Here is an 18,019-nt window from a genome sequence, read left to right as displayed (position 1 = left end):
TATATTATATTATATTATATCATATTATATTATATTATATAATGTTATGTTATATTATATTATATTATATTATATTATATTATATTATATTATATTATATTATTATATTATATTACATTATATTACATTATATCATATTATATTATATTGTATCATATTATATTATATCATATCATATTGTATTATATTATATTATATTATATTATATCATATTATATTGTATTATATTATATTATATTATATTATATTATATCATATTATATATTACATTACATTACATTACATTACATTACATTATATTATATTATATCATATTATATTATATTATATTATATTATATTATATTATATTATACTATATTATATTATATTATATTATTTTATATTGTATATTATATCATATCATATACCTGGTTTCCAAAATTGTAAGAAAAATCATTAAATATTAGCCAATGGTGATAAGGTAACTACTCTCAAACTCGATTGTTAGTTTCTTAGAGTTAAAAGATTCGTTTTCCAGTATTTTTTATTATATACCGTAATTATTTGTCTGTTCATACTCGAAAAAAAATTATGACGAAGCCATTACGAATGATTGAGACGAGTTAGTAAACAAGGTTTTGTTGTCCTAAATTGAAGTAGAACTCGCATCATATCGACCATGATTGAAAGAGTGAACAAATCGCACATACTATAGACTCGCAAAAAGAGAACGCTCCAATCATCAAAACAACGGTGACTACCGTATACTGTGGAATCATCTAGATTAAATTGACGATATTCAATACAGGCGTGAATATGAATATAACAAGTAAACAAAGCTCGAGACATAACCCTAAGTTTACAATCGAGGATGCATTCGAAGAAGATGTTGAGGACACAATTCGGATTTATGGTGCAACCAATGAAAGATCTCCTCTCAAGCCAAAGCCTAACCAAACTAGTGTAGATGACATGAAAGTACATGTAGAAGATCCAGCAGCAAATGCAAGCATTCTGACAGTTAATGATCGCCGTCTAAAAACAATGCTGACCGTACCTGATGTTGATGTAAGTATTGTGAAATACTATTTCCTCTACTATGAAAAGTTGTGTTGTACCATGTATGTTAACATTAGGTTTTCAACAATGGTAATACCACTTTATATGTATCATTACTATTTTTCATTAATTTATTTGTATTGTCACTTTGTGGGTGTGTTCCTCATGATAAGACAGTCACAATGGAAATAAGCTTACATACTTTTTTGTGTTATCCTCGGCAATTGTAATTGTTACAATTTCAAACTAGGTATTTCTTGTATTTGAGTCATTGCCAAATAAACATTGTTATTATTATTAGTACTAATAAGAGACTGTGTATGCTGTCTTTCTGTATGCTGATTTTGGCCAGTCCACAGTTTTCATTGTATGGCAGATATAAAGCCCATCAGGCAATGTCACATGAGAGTAAGGCAGGATGATGCTATCATTGGGTCTCTTGTCATTTCACAAGTTCTCTGAGATTGAAAAATTAGATATGGAAGTATCCTTGTTCTTTAGGTGATATATACTGGTATATATGTTACTATTATATCTAGAAAACCACCATATGGCTCATATTTTTTTTTTCTTATTCAAATTACCTTGTGAATTACACCAACTTTTCTTAATGAAGATATCCACCAAATGTATAGCTTCTGTTATATGAATCTTCTTTGGCTGCACAATGTATGTACCCTTCCTTTTGTCACCCAATGCAGTCATCCATATAAACAATGATGGCAGAGAAATAGGGAAATGCATGTTGTATATTATTTTAGAAATTAGATAATGTAGTCATCATACATTTGAACCAATATGATATTTAGAATGAATATTATATAATAAATAGAACTTTAAAAAACAAAAAAGGAAAAGAGAAATTTGTACCTGTGTTCAAATTTTTCAATATTTACCAAGGTTGGGTTAACTAGGATAATTTACTTATCTTTCAGAGATGTCAGAAATTAACATGTTCTCATTTTATTCATGTGATTGTGGTGTTATTTCTACTGAAGTTCACTTGTTTTCCTGACAACGCTGGGTGGGTAGAGGTGTCTTCACCAGAAAAATTTAACCTTTTCGATACAATGACGCTTATGTAGGCTTCATGAGGTGCGAGTGGGTATATGAGAATGCCAGCATCAGCGTCTTGATTATATTTATATTATAGACATAGCTAAGGGACCCCTGACTTCTGTGATCTGGTTTGATAATCTTTTTTGTGTTTATTATTACTCAGAGTGAGAGAACGAGTAATATAAGGGTGATTTTATGTTCTATAATGCAAGCAGTGTGATGCATTGTAGATTAGGCTTCTGATGCTGTGTGTGAGAATTTGACTCATATTAAAGAGGTTAAAAACGAGTGATCTGCAGTAAATATCAATATCAGATTTGTAGGAATCATACTATAAAACATTGATTTCTGACATCCTTGATTGAGAAGGGGAGGTGAACCTCTGCAAAAATATCACCTATATTAAGAACATAAGAATGAAGGAGACTGCAAGAGATCATGAGGCCTACACTAGGCAGTTCCATGCCCATTACCACCTGTCATCCCCATCCATAAAGTTGTTTAACCGTTTCTTAAAACAACTGATAGTTTCAGTGCTCATTACATGGTTGCTAAGTCTATTCCATTCGTTAACCACCCTATTGGTAAATCAATTCTTGCCTCTCTCCTTCTTAAATCTAAATTTGTCCAGTTTAAATCCATTACTACGAGTCCTGTTCTGTTATCTTGATATGATGACCTTGTTTATGTCACCCCTGTTGAAGCCTTTGATCCACTTAAACACCTCTATTAGATCACTCCGCACTCTGCGTCTTTCCAGAGAGTATAAGTTAAGGTGCCTAAGCCTCTCTTCGGAAAGTAAATTTTTTAGCCCAAATATCATTTTGGTAATTCTCCTCTGTACTGATTCTAGTGACTTGATGTCCATTTTATAAGATGGAGACCAAAACTGTACTGCATAGTCAAGGATGAGCCTACCTAACACTTCTATTCGTAACCATCCTAGCAATGAAACCTAATTAAATGCTCTATTAACTTTATTCCTGGCACTAATGCACTGTTTCCTGGCTTTTAGGTCAGGACTCGCTAGAACTCCCAAATCTTTCTTGCACTCTATTTTCTCTAAAAACATGTTATCTAAGCTATATTTTCGGGGTTGTGTAGCCCTACATTTAACGTGCTGCACTTTGAAATATTGGAGTTCATTTACCATTTCATTGACAATGTGAACAATTTATTGAGCTCATCCTGCAGAATCTCAGTCTTCTCCTAACCTAATTAAGTGTCCTATTTTAGTGTCATCTCAAACTTACTAACATCACTATTAATCCCATTGTCTAAGTCATTTATATACATAATGAACAATAAGGGACCCAAAACTGAGCCATGGGGGACCCCACTAGAAACACTACCCCACCTGGATTTTATACCATTTATAGTGACCTGCTGTTTTCTATCACTGATCCAAGCTCTAATCCATTCTTACACTTTTCTTCATATGCCATGGGCTTTGATTTTGTTTAGTAGTCTCTGGTGAGGATCTTGTTGAACACTTTGCTAAAATCAAGGTAAATAACATTGTAACTATCATTGTTGTCTGATTCCTTATATACTTTAGTGTAAAAGGATAGAAGATTAGTCACACATCACTTACCCTTCAAGAAACCATGCTATATGTTACAAATCAAATTATGTCTCTTGGTGTGTTCTCTGAGTCTATTAACTATGTTTGATTCAAGCATTTTACCTGGAAGAGAAACCTGGAGCAACAGGTTGATTGATCGAATGGTCCCTGTACTAACATTTCCACTTTCCTCCTCTTGTTTCAGGCTATATCACGAGACAGTGACTCCCTTATACCAGGAGATGGGAGTTATCTTGGGGGCAGTGAAGGACAGCACTGGTGGTTTATGCATCCTAAGGTCAGAGAAAAATGGAGGATTGTTGCTGGTGCTTTTATTCTTCTCATTATGGGTATTGGTGAGTATGATTGCAGTCCAAAAAATATTAGAATTTGGAGTAATACTCCTAATGGTTATATGTGAATGATATTTTGACACAGCCCAAAGGGATTTCTCCCCCCCGTCTTCTCTTTATTCCACTTGAGGGGATGGAGAGGGGGGGTCGCCAATGAAGTGAAGCAGCCTTGCCATAGATGTACTGTGTCTTGCTACATTGCTTCTGACCCAGGGTAGTAGGCAGGATACAGGGGTAACCTATCATCCTTGAGGAGCCAAGATGAGAGGGAGGAAAGGCTGGGATGGATGGGAGTGGAATAGGTGGGAGTAGGTACATGTCCTTTGGCATGGCTATCTTCCTTATAAGGGAGAAAAAACCCTTGATATATAGATAGGTAGATAAACCAACTATTGAGCATCATTAATAAAGAAAGTTTCTGCCAGGTTTAGATAAATGGACTAACTATAGCTGGTATAAAAGTACTGGTACAGTATTTTCAACAAGAAGGAATGAAGTAACAGTAGCAAATTGTTTTCTGTTTTTAACACTGAAAGGAGACAAGATAAGAGGGAGGGGTGGTGAATGGGAGTGGAATTATACCTTTTGACTTTGGCTACTTCCCTTGTAAGGGGGAAAAACCTTTGGGATATGAATGTATGTAATGCTGCAAGGATGATGATTTTTTTTTTTTTTTTTTTTTTTTTTTTTTTTTTTTTTTTTTTTTTTTTTTTTTTTTTTTTTTTTTTTTTTTTTTTTTTTTTTTTTTTTTTTTTTTTACAGCAAGTCATACTGGAACTAGAGGGTATTGATCAGTCATGGCTCAGACCATGGTGGCACTTTTAGTGTCAATTGTCTAAAATTGTAGTCAAATTGGAATGTGTGATTCATTGTAACATGGCATTAGATTATCAAGAGAGGGCATGTACACTTGAAAGCTAAATTGATTCATCCCTCATTGTTATATATTATCTCCTTTTTTTAATTCAAATATTGTGATCCTTGGATATATTTCTGTGTATGTGATTTAGAGGGGAAACAAATGGGTGATGGATGGGAGTGGTTGCATGCCTTGGCTGGATACCTTCCACATAAAGGAGAAAGAATCCTTTTGGTATATAGATAGAGTAGCAACCAGACTGAGCAGTTGTTACCTTTTTTCCTCTCTTTCTCTTTCAGTTTTGATTACAACTGGTATAGTCGTGGAAGTTGTACCTGTCCCAAGCCTGTCAGGTTTCGTCTTTCTTCTTGCCGGGCTGATCTGCTTCATCCCAGGAGCATATCATGTAGTCTACATCATGCTAGCAGTGCGGGGTCAACAAGGCTATGATTTCTATAACTTGCCCTTGTTCAACTAAGATGACAAGTAAGCAGACCAGGTCAATGTGTTCATCATCATAAATGCAAACCTGGAAAACTGTATACCGTCTCTGGCAACTATTGATCTCAGTATAATCCTGCTTAATCAGAGGAATAGATGTTTGTATGTTGTAAAAGAAGAGCTATTTTTCTTAAGAAATTTATTATTTTGATGATGCACAGAACAATGAAAGGGTCATTTTTGAGAAAAAAAAATAAAAATTTATAAAACTTGATAGTTGAATTCTGACAATCATGTAATAGAGCTGTTAAAGCTAGAATTTTTTCACATTCATAAGTCACATGAAAGTAGACTAGGAAATGTAGAATTTGATTAGATTGGGAGGTTGATTGATTTATATAAATATAACAATTATTAAGATCATATTGAGAGAAATAATGCACATTGAATTTCAGAGTTCATTAAAAAGAAAAGCACCTCTTTGTAACAAAGCTGACAAAATAATTATATCACAATAGTTTGGAGGAAGACTGCACAAGAGCCACCATGTGGTTATGTAATTAGAGAAGAAATATTAAGATATAGTAGTTTGGAGAGTACAGGTAGCAATAGAAGTATTATAGCTTCAGGTAAAAACAGAAAAATGAGTTTCGATACATATCAGAATATCATGCATAGCTCATGAGTATATATGTTACCATCAATATTGTATGCCATATGTAAGTGTAACATGTATGTGTAAGATACAAGTGTTAACATGTTAGAATACTCTTTAACATGTGTAAAAAATTGATGTACAGCATGTGTTGCAGTCTTGTTCATTTCATTTGACTTTTGTGTTTTAATACTTATTTTTTTCAAAACATCAGTGCTGTTATAGTCTGTGCGCTCCAAGAAATCTGTTTATGGTGTGGTATATATTGTGCCAAATCAACCTTAGTACATGACTATCTCTTATTTCCCATCTATGTGATATTTTATTTTTTTTATATATTCTGTATATAGTAAAGGAAGCTATAGAGTACAATGATTATCTCTTTTTAGGATTGTAACATCGATTACTCACCCCATCCTACCTGTCTCACCAGTGACACCTTGCTATGGCAGTGTGAGAAAAAAGCTCTCCCACATGTCACAGTGTTACCCTCCTGTAACTCACTGTCACCTCTCTTGCCACTGTTAGTCCTGTCACCCCTGTCATCATCCTTGTGGCAACTCACTTCTTTTATAATCATCTGTCTAGGAGAATGAAAGTGTATTCTTCTATATCTTTCTTCCATTAATTCTTATACATCGTACTCTTGGAGTATTTTCAAATAAATCCCCTAAGAGCACATATGCAAGATTCTACGTGAGTTTTGCAGTGATTTAGTGATTTCCTTAGTCCAGTGATCTTTAACTTTATATATAAGATCCTCCCCAAAGGGCATTATTTTACAATTGTGAGCCAATTGATTTTTCTCTTCCTCCACCCTTTCAAGAATCAGATTCTTTGTTTCAAGTCTATACGGCAATATTATTTACTTATAATAATCTTGAGTCTCTGCATAATTCTCACTTAGGTTGCAAAGGAATATCATATCAGCAATACACTCAGCTCCCGGGCTCTTGTTTATAAATAATAATTTTATTAGCTACACAAGGTGGAAAGCGTCTTCTCCTTTTCTGCACGAGGGGATGGAGAGGGGGGGTCGCCGATTTAATGAAGCGGCCTTGTTGTGGATGTGCTGTGTCTTGCAACACTGCTTCTGACCCAGGTCAGTGGACAAGATGCAGGGATGGGCATCATCCAGGAGGTGCCAAGATAAGATGGAGGGGAGTGGAGTGTGATAGGGATGGAATGGGTGGGGGTGGTTTTTATGCCTTTGTTTTTTGGCTACTTCCCTTATAAGGGGAAAAGGGCCTTTGGTATATGTATGTACTTATAAAATACAACAACCCATCTTCTACCCCTCTTTTTACCCTCCTTTCTAACAGCCGCTTACACAAAATTTATTCAAATCATTATTATAATCCTAAAAAGTTATACTCATTATATTATACAGGCTCCTTTACTCTATACACATTATGAAAAAAAATCAAATAGTACATAGATGGGAAATAAGACAGAGCAAGGCATTTAATATGGTTGTTTTGGCAGAATGGATAGTAGTAAATCACGACACATACCACACCATGAATAGATTCCTTGGAGCGCACAGTTGTGTCAACTTGTAGCATATTTTCTGCAGATGTCTTATATAAGTGTACTTAATTACCTTGTGCATGTGCAGTTAATCAGGTATGCATTGAGACCATAGGGTACGATGGAGGGTCCTCGTTTGATAGAAAAATATTGGAGGGACATGCATGAGACTGAAGGAAATAGATTAACAGTAGATCATGTTATGCACATGGATTGTAAATATGATTTCTTGTAAATCCATTTTTGTTCCCATGATCTTCTGCAATTATACTCAAATTACCAAATATTATTTGATATAAAGGCAGTGTATTATATGATGTTAATTGTGAAATGTGAAAAATTAACTGCTTGAGAAAGTTGAGGGACAAAAGATATGTTCCCACAATATGAAATAATGCTGGGGATAGTCCTCGTGTTCACCCCACAAAATGGTGTTCCCTAGTCCAGTGAAATAGAGGAGTGATAATTTCAAGCACATATATACATAACCACAACTAGGTAACTAAAAATGCACATTATATACCATTGTTAAAAGCTTCAATATCAATCAGCATTAGTGGTCATTATGCTTATGTGATTAACTGTACATATACATATGCAGTAAACCTCCCTCCCAAATACAAAAAATGCTGGAGTGAAATGAAGTGGAGAATAAGTAGTATATGTCCACATTAAGATTGCATTGGTTTCATCTAGGATAAACCTTGAGAATGATAATTACATTAACATAGTCCCCTCCATCTTTGTAAATTGTCCATTTCTTTATTCAGAATTTTTTCAGAATCATGTTAAGCTGCACTTTGTTATTAGTTAAGCACAAAAGTGTTGTAATATTCATGGCCCTTACTTATCTAATGCTGTATCTGCATTATGGTTTACAGTATATAATTTGAAGTTCACAAAACATATAATTGATATTAAGACTATTTCAATCAATTCGTCAGTAATATATTTTGGTCAGGCCTTACTAGATATTCACTTTTATCAAGAGTAGTAATATGATAAGTTTGCCTTTTAGGATACTGTAGTATTTCAGAATAACTTGTTTGAAAGCCATATAGTGTGAAACAAGGAAAATAGCTTTTGAAAATGAGTAGAAGAAGAAAAGAAAGGCTGCATGGATTTGAATGATAAGAAAGTCAAGATATCTAGAATTTAGTTTGAAATAAGGATTAGTGATGATTTAGTAACCACTTAAACAGTAGTTATTTAATTCCTTCAGCCCAATAACATGACTTAAATGTTTTCTTATGACTAAAAACAGATTACGATATTCAGTTGATGGATAAACTGTGGACACAATCGGACAAAACTCCGTTTTGTCAAAAATCTGCCCCTCGGGCTAAGTAAAATCATGTGGCATTATGCAGAACAAAATACGTATGTTATGGTACTGAACTGAAGATGTTAACCCCTTCATCTGGGTAATGCACTGAGCACGTGTTATTCTAGCCAACACAAAACAATATTATACAGCTCAGGGGACATCACTTTTACAAAAGCTGCAGTAATCCAACATGTATATGAACCTGCAATGTTTGAATTTCAATAGTATATTCTATGTGTTTATACTTTATCCCACATTTTTATTTATATACTGGTACAAGTATATATACATATATGATATACACAAAAAGTTAAGAAAACTGGAAACCATAGGATGGAGGAAATAGATGGAGGATTTCTTGCATGGAAGAAAAATGAGAGTAGTGCTCAGAGATATGAGTTCTACTTGGGAAGAAGTGATTAGTGATGTCCCACAGGGATCAGTATTGGCTCTGATAATGTTTGCTATTTATGTAAATGACATGGATGAAGGTGTAGAATGTTACATAAACTTCTTTGCAGATGATGTAAAACTGCTGAGGAAAGCAAGTACTGAAATGAACTATGAGTCGCTACAGAGAGATCTGAACATGGTTTGGGAATGGAGTCAGAAGTGGGAAGTGGACTTCAATATTAAGAAATGTAGCATAATGGATTTTGGAAAAAGTAAAAAAAAAAAAAAAAAAGAATATCAGGACAATATAGAATTGGTACAAAGGAAGTAAAGAAAGTGGGTTCTGATAAAGACCTGGAAGTAATTATCACAAAAGACATGTCTCCTGATAAACAGATAAATAAAATTGTCGGAGAAACCTACAACATGCTAAGATCAATAAAGGTGGCCTTTACCTACTTGGACGAAGAAATGGTGAAGAGAATATTAGTCTGATAAGACTAAGACTCTAGTATGCAGTGACACTGGAGACACCCAGTACTAAAACGAATATAAAGAAATTTGAAAGAATCCAAAGAGCAATTATAAAGATGGCCCCAACACTTTCAAAACTGTCATATGAGGAGAGATTGTCAAAACAGAAATTACTGACTGGAACAAAGAAGAGGTGACCTATTGAACATCTATAGAATCATGAGAGGCATAGAAGTTCTTGATAGAGATGACTTACTAAATTGGAATAAGAGTAATAGAAGGGGACATGAAAAGAAACTTAACAAGGACAGTTATAGAAGGGACCTGAAAAAGAACAGCTTTCCCCACAGAGTGGTGGATGTCTGGAACAAATTGGATGCCCTCCCACTTCTTATATTAGCAAGCAAAAAAAAAAAAAAAAAGACAGAATACCCTTGCCCCACATGCTCTGCATAGCATACCTATCAGATGTAATACATGCCACCATTGACTCCACTTAATATGAACAGCTCTTTCCAACAAAGAACAGCGCACAAAGAATTTGAGCCATAACCAACACATGACAACACAAACACACCAACTGAAAAACAAACTAAACATACTACAGATAAACGTAAATAGACTCAGATGTCACTTCAAACACAAGCAGAACATATATATAGCACTTTTACAAGAAACAAAACTTGATATGGTTGATGATATGGTTTAACGTCACATACTCCCCCCTATCGGGAGGCTAGGACGGTGCCCCTCACAGAGGGCTTTGTAGCTTGGAATTTAATAAACCATGCCCTTGGTTCAACTTCGCCGGTGGCAGGATTCGAACCTCCCTCACCTCGACCTTTGCCACAAGTAACGACGCCCTAACCCGCTCAGCCAGCGAGCTTGCACCACAATAACAAAACCCTCATTCACAAATTACACAACAAGAAGGAAAGACAACACAAGACACAAAGGTGGATTTCTAACACTGTAACACAACAGCATACCCTTTTCCAGTAAAATAATAGATACCAGATAATGACAGACCACCTCCACAGCATGGTTTCCAACAATCGGCAAGGCAAGCACAAAATTATTTTAAACTTTACACAAAATAGCACTAAGAGTAGTAACAGGATGCACTAAAACCACCGAAGTAGGACACTTGCGTACAGTAACTAAAAACCTCCCCCATAGAACACCACATGAAAATGGCAGGAACACAATTCTGCACCAGAACCCTAAACACTACATTTCATAAGCACCACCAATAGAATCTAACAAAAAAACTACAGCAGCATACTACTCAAACATCTATAACAACCTACCACCTATACCACACAAAGCTTGCACACAAAGACATATACTATCCACACTAATCATTAAACTAGATTGCTTAACAAACCCTTCAAGACACACCACCAAATTTGAACTCAGTACTTCAGCAACAGCCTCCAGACTTAATCCCCACAGAAAAAAACCCTCCCACACCTGATAAAAACCACACAGGCATGCCTGCTCTCAGGACACCATCTAGTATTAAAACAGAACCAATACAGAATTGGCACAGTCATAGATACAAATTGCCCGAAATGCAACCATCACACAGAATACACAGAACACCTCATACTACAATGCCCGATACTAGCATTCCCTAGACAACAACATTGTTGAATGGCCTACTGGCTCCAGCGCTTGGCCTTCAAGCCAAAAATTTCATAAATCAACCTAGACAACAACAATACATCTCCCTGAGTGATTTATGGTCCCACCTGGAGGCTGTTGCTGGCTACCTCAAGACCATGGATTATCTTCAAGAGAAGCCAGGGGAATGGATTGGTTGTGTTTATATATAAGGCTTTCCCCATATACAAGGGTAGCTAAATCAAAACATACACCCATATCATATAAAATTAGAAACCAAAATTAAAATCTAATTAGCTCTTCCTCCCATGAGCAACTCAGATTGAAGGGTCATCTTGACATCCCTTCCTCCTCTTCCCCTCCTTCCAGTGTGGCAAGACTTGTTTCCTCCACAGTAGGGCTCAATAGCTGAAACTAGTTTACTCCCATCATTTCACCATATGACTTACCCCTTCCTCATCCACTCAGTGAATTATGAAGCAGATGAGAAGAATATCCCGTAGAACTGGATACCTTTTACACTTTTCCCTTCTCAACAGACATTCCTTGTGCGTCCAAAACCCCATTAACCCCATCCGTCCATCTCATTTTTGTCTTCCTCCCAATCTCACTCCATCCACTTCTTTATACATTCCCTTTGCTGGTCATTTTTATTTATTTATTTATTATTTTTATTTTTACCTCCCCCTTCAGAAGACATAAAACTGTTTACTAGCCTTTCCTCAGCGCTGCTCTGACCCATCTGACAATTTTCCCATTCTCTTGTCTCCCCAAATTTCTCACTGTCCATTTTTGTAACACCTATAATATTTATCAAAAACATTCAGCTTCTTCCTGCCTTCCTTATATTTTGAATCTCAGCTCTATACAGCATTATGGGCACAATCACTCCTTCATAAAACCTGTTATCTGCATTCATCCCTTAATACTTATTTCTCATAAGACTTTTTACCCCATCCAAACATTTACTATCTTCATTTACTCTGTGATTCAGCTTCACACTCACTTCTCCATTCATAGCCATATGCAATGCCAGATACAGGTAAACGTCGACTTACGATGGCATTAGGTTTCGATAGAGCCATCGTAAGACGATCTCATCGTAAGTCGATCCCCACTCTGTTCCGTGGTCACTGTACCTAGCCTACCTGTATATTAACCACCAGAGATACTGAATATACAGTAGTTTATTTAATTATTTTTATCCTTTTTACCATATTCAAACACTATAATATGTATTTTCAGTACGGGACTTAAATCTCGCGGGCAGCAGCCAATGCCAGCCGTACGACATGACGTAATAATACTCGCATCATAAAATATAGTCACCGCTTATATCGATCGTTCTCTCTTTCACCCGCGAATTTTGAAAACCACAGAGAATGAATCATTTGAGAGAATGTAAAAACACAGGGGCGACTACAATAAATATAATCAAGACGCCGATATGGCAGCGTCGCGAATCCACTTGCTCCTCATGACGCCTACGTGTGCGGCACCGTATGGAAGGGGTTAAATTATCATATCGTCGTCGTCGTCGTCGTCATCGTAAAGTCGAACAATCGTAAGTCGCGGCCATCGTAAGTCGACGTTTACCTGTACTTAAAATTCTTGGGGATTGGTGCCACCTGCGTAGAGCCGGTGGCCAGGGCTGGTTGCCGCCGTTTGGCCCCCAACTCTTGGGGTTGGGGGGTGGTCCCACGACGTAGATGCTGCGGCTCCATACACGATCATGCATGCAAACAACACAACATACACTCTATAAAGGATTTGTGGGAAAACCCAGTTTCGGCTGTGGCATTCCTTGGGGAGACGGGACTGCTCGGACAGACAGTCTAGGGAATGACAACAACAACAACTTGAAATTCTCCGCTTTCTCAAGCTTCTCTCCCTTCAAATTTAATTCAACGTATCACCATTCCTTGTAACATCACCTCATCACTTTACTTTTCCCTACATATGCTTATAACTTTCTTCTCCCACGTACCCCTCCAAACTCAGTCAGTTGTTCAGAAGCAGATGCAAGTGTAGTGTTACATACAAATAACAGCAGGTTCACCTCCTGTCTTTCCATTTCTTGCTACTTTGCTTTTAACCCAAGTAGTTTAGAGGGGAACAGGATGATCCTTTCTCCCGAAGTGTTTAGATGGGAAGAGTGGATGAATTGCTTTTATTTGTTTGTGATGTGAGTGCATGCTTTGACTCTGTCACTCTCTTGTAAGGAGGAAAGGGCCTTTGATGTATGGTATAGAAATTAGCTTTATTTTAAATTAGAACAATTTTATGCTGTACTTAGAGAGAAATTTGACATGCCAAGAGATATAGATATGAAGAGGAATCTCTGAACAAAAATAGTGTATTTTTAACATTGTATATTAGATATAAACACGTTTCGCATCCTTTTTAAGACATAAAAGATAATATTATTAGTATTGAAATACCTATAATTGGAAGGATATATTGATGTCTTTGTGACTTATCTTCAAACTTGAAAGTGATCAAGGAGTCTAGGTTAGAAGGAAAGGATTTTTTTGTGAACAAGAAACAAAGCTCAAATTGTGGACCATTAATATGAAAGGAGAAAGTTGGTAATAGACAATATTTGAATTCATGCAGAATTCAAGTATTGTAGATTTAAAGGAGGGAATGATTTCCCATTGCCATACAAAATTTCCTGCCATGTAAAGGTTTTTTCTTTGATAGAGAGTTGAATGTATATAACAAATCATTCAGAAATGCACAGGTTTAGTTTGAAAAAGATTAAATTAACCTTATAATGACCTGTCATTTTCTACTGAATCCCATTTTGTTATATGTGCAATGATATGTGTTCACTACATTATTGTTTTACTAATACAGAATCATTCAGATGACATTGATGAAGTGATGGACAATACTGTGTATTTCATCATTGAGGATATAGATAAACACATCTTTGGTAGTACTGCACATTTTTAGATTTTTTCTGTGTTACAAAAAATGTAAACTGCGGAAGCACATATTACAATACTGCTAATTTAATATAATTTGTTTCTAGTCAGCAGATCTTTAGATATCCTGCCCCCAAGTTGTGATGTCTTGCAATTCTGATGTAAATGAAGTTTGTGCCAAATATCATCAACATAGATATTAATATAGCTAAATATGACTGATAAAACTTTACATTTCATCATCTTATGTTTGGCCAACATTGAATATGCTCATTATAGATCTGCTTGTCTTCTCATATGATATATGTAAATAATCACCATGGCATAGATGTAAGTTTTTATGAAATGTGTATTTGATTGTAATAAAGTATGCAAAATAACCATTGTTTTATTATCAATACCAAGCAAGTCACCAGGAACAAAATTCTTAGAAATGCCCCTGTACAATAAAAACTCTAGGATGACAGACAGGTAGGTTCACAGGGTTGATGAATCAGCACTTTTTTGTATTTGTAATAAAGTATGTGAAATTTTCATTGTTTCATTATCAATACCAAGCAAGTCACCATATGAACAAACATTCTTAGAAATAACCCTACACAGTATTCATTGCACCCCTTTATTGGCAATAAAAATTCTGTGGAAAAACAGAATGTGTTTAGAGTACAGTAAATAGATGCTTTGGGCTGGAATGACATGCACATAGGTTCACAGGGGTGATGACTCGGCACTTCTTGTTATCTGCGACACTCCCCTCCTCGCTAGTGCATATGTAGATTTCATACTCTATTCACAAAGGCGTGGTGAGAGGTAGCGAGTTGCAAAAATAGAAATATGAACAAATATTGCAAAATGCATATAGTAAAGTGTGAATATAAAAGAAAAGGCTGATTAACATAAAGTAGCTAAACCAAGATCAATACCCTTTATCTCTCCCTGTACGTGTATGTTACTGCATGACCCACAGGCATGGATGGAGGAAAATTGGGGTTTCCCCGAGGATACGGAACATAGTGCAAGATTTACTGTTGCATAATCAATCTGGAAACAGGGGTGGGTGGGTGCTTTGATGTTACATTCAAGAATTATTGATTATGCACAACAGCAAAACAATTAAAATTCTTAATTGACAATATGCCTGTGTGATGACTCTTCCACTTCACATGTCTATAACTGCTCCCACCTCAGCTTGAGGTTTATTCTGAAGGCTAATAGTGACGGGGTGCTCCCATCATCCTAAATTTGGATCAAGTTGTACTCATAATGAAGCTTTTGTGCAGAGTGCAAACTGTGACTCTTCTGTTGGTGGGTCAAGCATATTTGCCATAGGCATCAAATCCATCTTGTCTGCCCTAGAATCACATTGGCATTTGCAGGGACCCAGTGTGGTCTCGCAATCCGAGTAGACTGCTAGATCGTAATCTCTTATTTTTTCTATCTGATTGTAATTGACATTCTAGATTAAGAAGCAAGACTGATTAGTTATATAATGGGCTCTGAATATATTTAAGATTAGTAAGGGTTATGTATGCCTGATTCTTAATGAGCCATTAGGTTACTAGTCCCATGCCATAGCAATTTTTGGTAGCCCTCGTACTCTGTGTACTATGTAAAAAGGGGTCACAGACCCATCGAGACTTTTTCCCCTTTTTCTACCCAAGGGTGCTGCCATTTACATAAGTTTTCCTAGGGTTTAAGTGTTGCATGTGTCACCTCTTGTACTTGTTGTTTGTGTGATGACTGGACTTTTCATCTTAAACCTGTTGTATTGTGTTTTTGGCTATAACAATAAGCACAGTTTTCCCAGTGTTTATGTGTTGTACATGTAACTTTTTGTACTTGTTTGCGTGGTGGCCAGACTTTATATCTTAATCTGTTGTATTTTGTTTTTTGCTTTAGCAATAAGCATCGTATATTGATTTTAATATTCTTAATCATAAATTTAGATAAATCGAATTATATTTTTTCTGTCATATTCTTATATGTTTGTAGTAGTTTTAGCTCGGAACAACGGCAAGACAAATGAAAATCAACACAAAATATCTAATCTCTTTCTTTTGGTAATTAGCCACAAGGTGCGACACTAGAAGTGTCACATGAGAAATATAGGTGAAGCTCGGACTAAGGCCACAGCTTAGTGGAGCTTATGGTTGTAGCTGGACGTGGAGCCTAACGTCAGCGAGGCGGTAGCAGATGATGACGGTGAGGCTCGATGGGACAGCTAGAAGACTGGACGAGGAGATGTAGTTTGTGCGCTGGTCGGTCTGGTCGGTACTGTTCTGCCCATCTCGGCGAAACGCCGACCTTTTAAAGGAGGCTGGCGGGAACGTGAGGAGCTTTCCAAGTTCCTGATTGGCTGACCGCTGGCTGGCAGGGACACCCTTGCGAACTACGCTTGCCAACTACAGGAACTTGGAAAGGCTAGCTCCGAAGATTTCTTTGATTAGTGTGTGACGGGTCGTAGGATGCATGACGTCTCTACATGTTCCTGGAATATTAATTATTGCAAATTTAATCGACTATGAGTTTATTACTAATAAGTTTTAATCATCACACCCATGACACTGTGAATATTGACAGAAAAAGAAATGGTGCAAACAGTAACAATCTCTCAGAGGGAGTTACAGCCAAACTTTGAAAAGCTACAAATGGAAAACCCAACAGACTTTGAAAACGACACAAGATTTCCAGTTATTGCATTTCATGAGCTTTTGGAGAAAATTTGGCCAAACATTTCCAACGAGTACACTTGATATCTCCCTCACAAAAAAAAAAAAATAAAATAAACGGCTGATGAAACCACATGTTCGGCCTGTACACGTCCTCAGTGCATTTCATGGATGCCCTCAGTGAAGACATTTCCCTGTGCAATTGTGACTTGAATGTGAGCATTTTCTTCGTAATGCCCTCATTGTCTAGTTCACAGGACGAGACATTTCTGTTCTGATTACTTTAAAACTTGCATTTCTTAAGTCCTTCCACTTGTACTCCTTGCACTTCACGTTCCGCAGGCAAGGATGTTGCTGTAACAAATATATAAAAGCGAGAGTGTTGCCTCTTGTCCACTCTATAGGTGCCATCTTAGAGAGCTTAGCGCGGATATGGTGACATCCCTTAAATGTTAAGAGCAGAATAGCTTTATAAACTATAGCCCTTGAAAGTTGGAAAAGAGCCCTGGAAAATAAAAAAGTAACCCCCGAATATTCTTATATGATTGGATATATATATATGTCTAAAAATATTCTAAAAAACGCTGTGGAAGTCGGGGACAGGTGGTATTACGGTGACACTTTGTCCTAAAAATATTCTTGAAAAAGCGCTTGGGTAAGTCGGGGTCAGGTGGTATTTTTCGCGTTCTTCCTCGCGTTCTTCTTGTTCTTCGCGTTCTTCCTCGCGTTCTTCTTCGCGTTCTTCCTCGCGTTCTTCTTCGCATTCTACTTCGTGTTCTTCGCGTTCTTCTTCGCGTTCTTTTTCCTGCTGGGGATCCTGTGTTGGGGTTCCGCCCCGAGGCCGAAGGGGAAAACGAGGGATTAGAGCGCGGAAAGCTGCGGCCGTAGGCCGCTGTTTGCGCAGCCAAGCCCCCGGCGAAGCCGAAGAGGGCGAAGCCCGCGGCTTGTGTATATATATGTATATATATATATATTTCCACTGGTCTATAGGTTGTCATTGTGGACTTTGAATTTCATATTCATACTCTAGCATATCAATATCGTTTAATCATGTCATCCTACACATGATTTAGATTCTATCGTTTGATTTGTACGTGTG

At 36.6% G+C, this 18,019-nt stretch overlaps 1 protein-coding gene across 2 annotated transcripts; it reads left to right on the top strand.

Annotated features, from left to right (window-relative positions):
• The first annotated feature begins 621 nt into the window (after positions 1–621).
• LOC143026363 (transmembrane protein 134) lies at positions 622–12,509 on the top strand. 2 transcript variants are annotated; one of them, XM_076186623.1, is made up of 4 exons: positions 622–1,049; positions 3,869–4,019; positions 5,175–5,361; positions 5,772–12,509. In XM_076186623.1, the coding sequence occupies exons 1-3, from the start codon at positions 798–800 to the stop codon at positions 5,351–5,353; spliced, it is 582 nt and encodes a 193-aa protein (XP_076042738.1). In that variant the 5' UTR covers positions 622–797; the 3' UTR covers positions 5,354–5,361; positions 5,772–12,509. The 2 variants fall into 2 exon arrangements, with proteins under 2 accessions (XP_076042738.1, XP_076042740.1); XM_076186625.1 differs by having other exon boundaries at positions 6,361–12,508.
• Positions 12,510–18,019: the final 5,510 nt, after the last annotated feature.

Source organism: Oratosquilla oratoria, chromosome 6 (assembly GCF_046742065.1).
Source record: "Oratosquilla oratoria isolate Oo_2021 chromosome 6, ASM4674206v1, whole genome shotgun sequence".
Taxonomy (NCBI): domain Eukaryota; kingdom Metazoa; phylum Arthropoda; class Malacostraca; order Stomatopoda; family Squillidae; genus Oratosquilla; species Oratosquilla oratoria.
The sequence above is the reverse complement of the archived record's forward strand: the minus strand, read 5'-3'. Positions and strand labels throughout refer to the sequence as shown.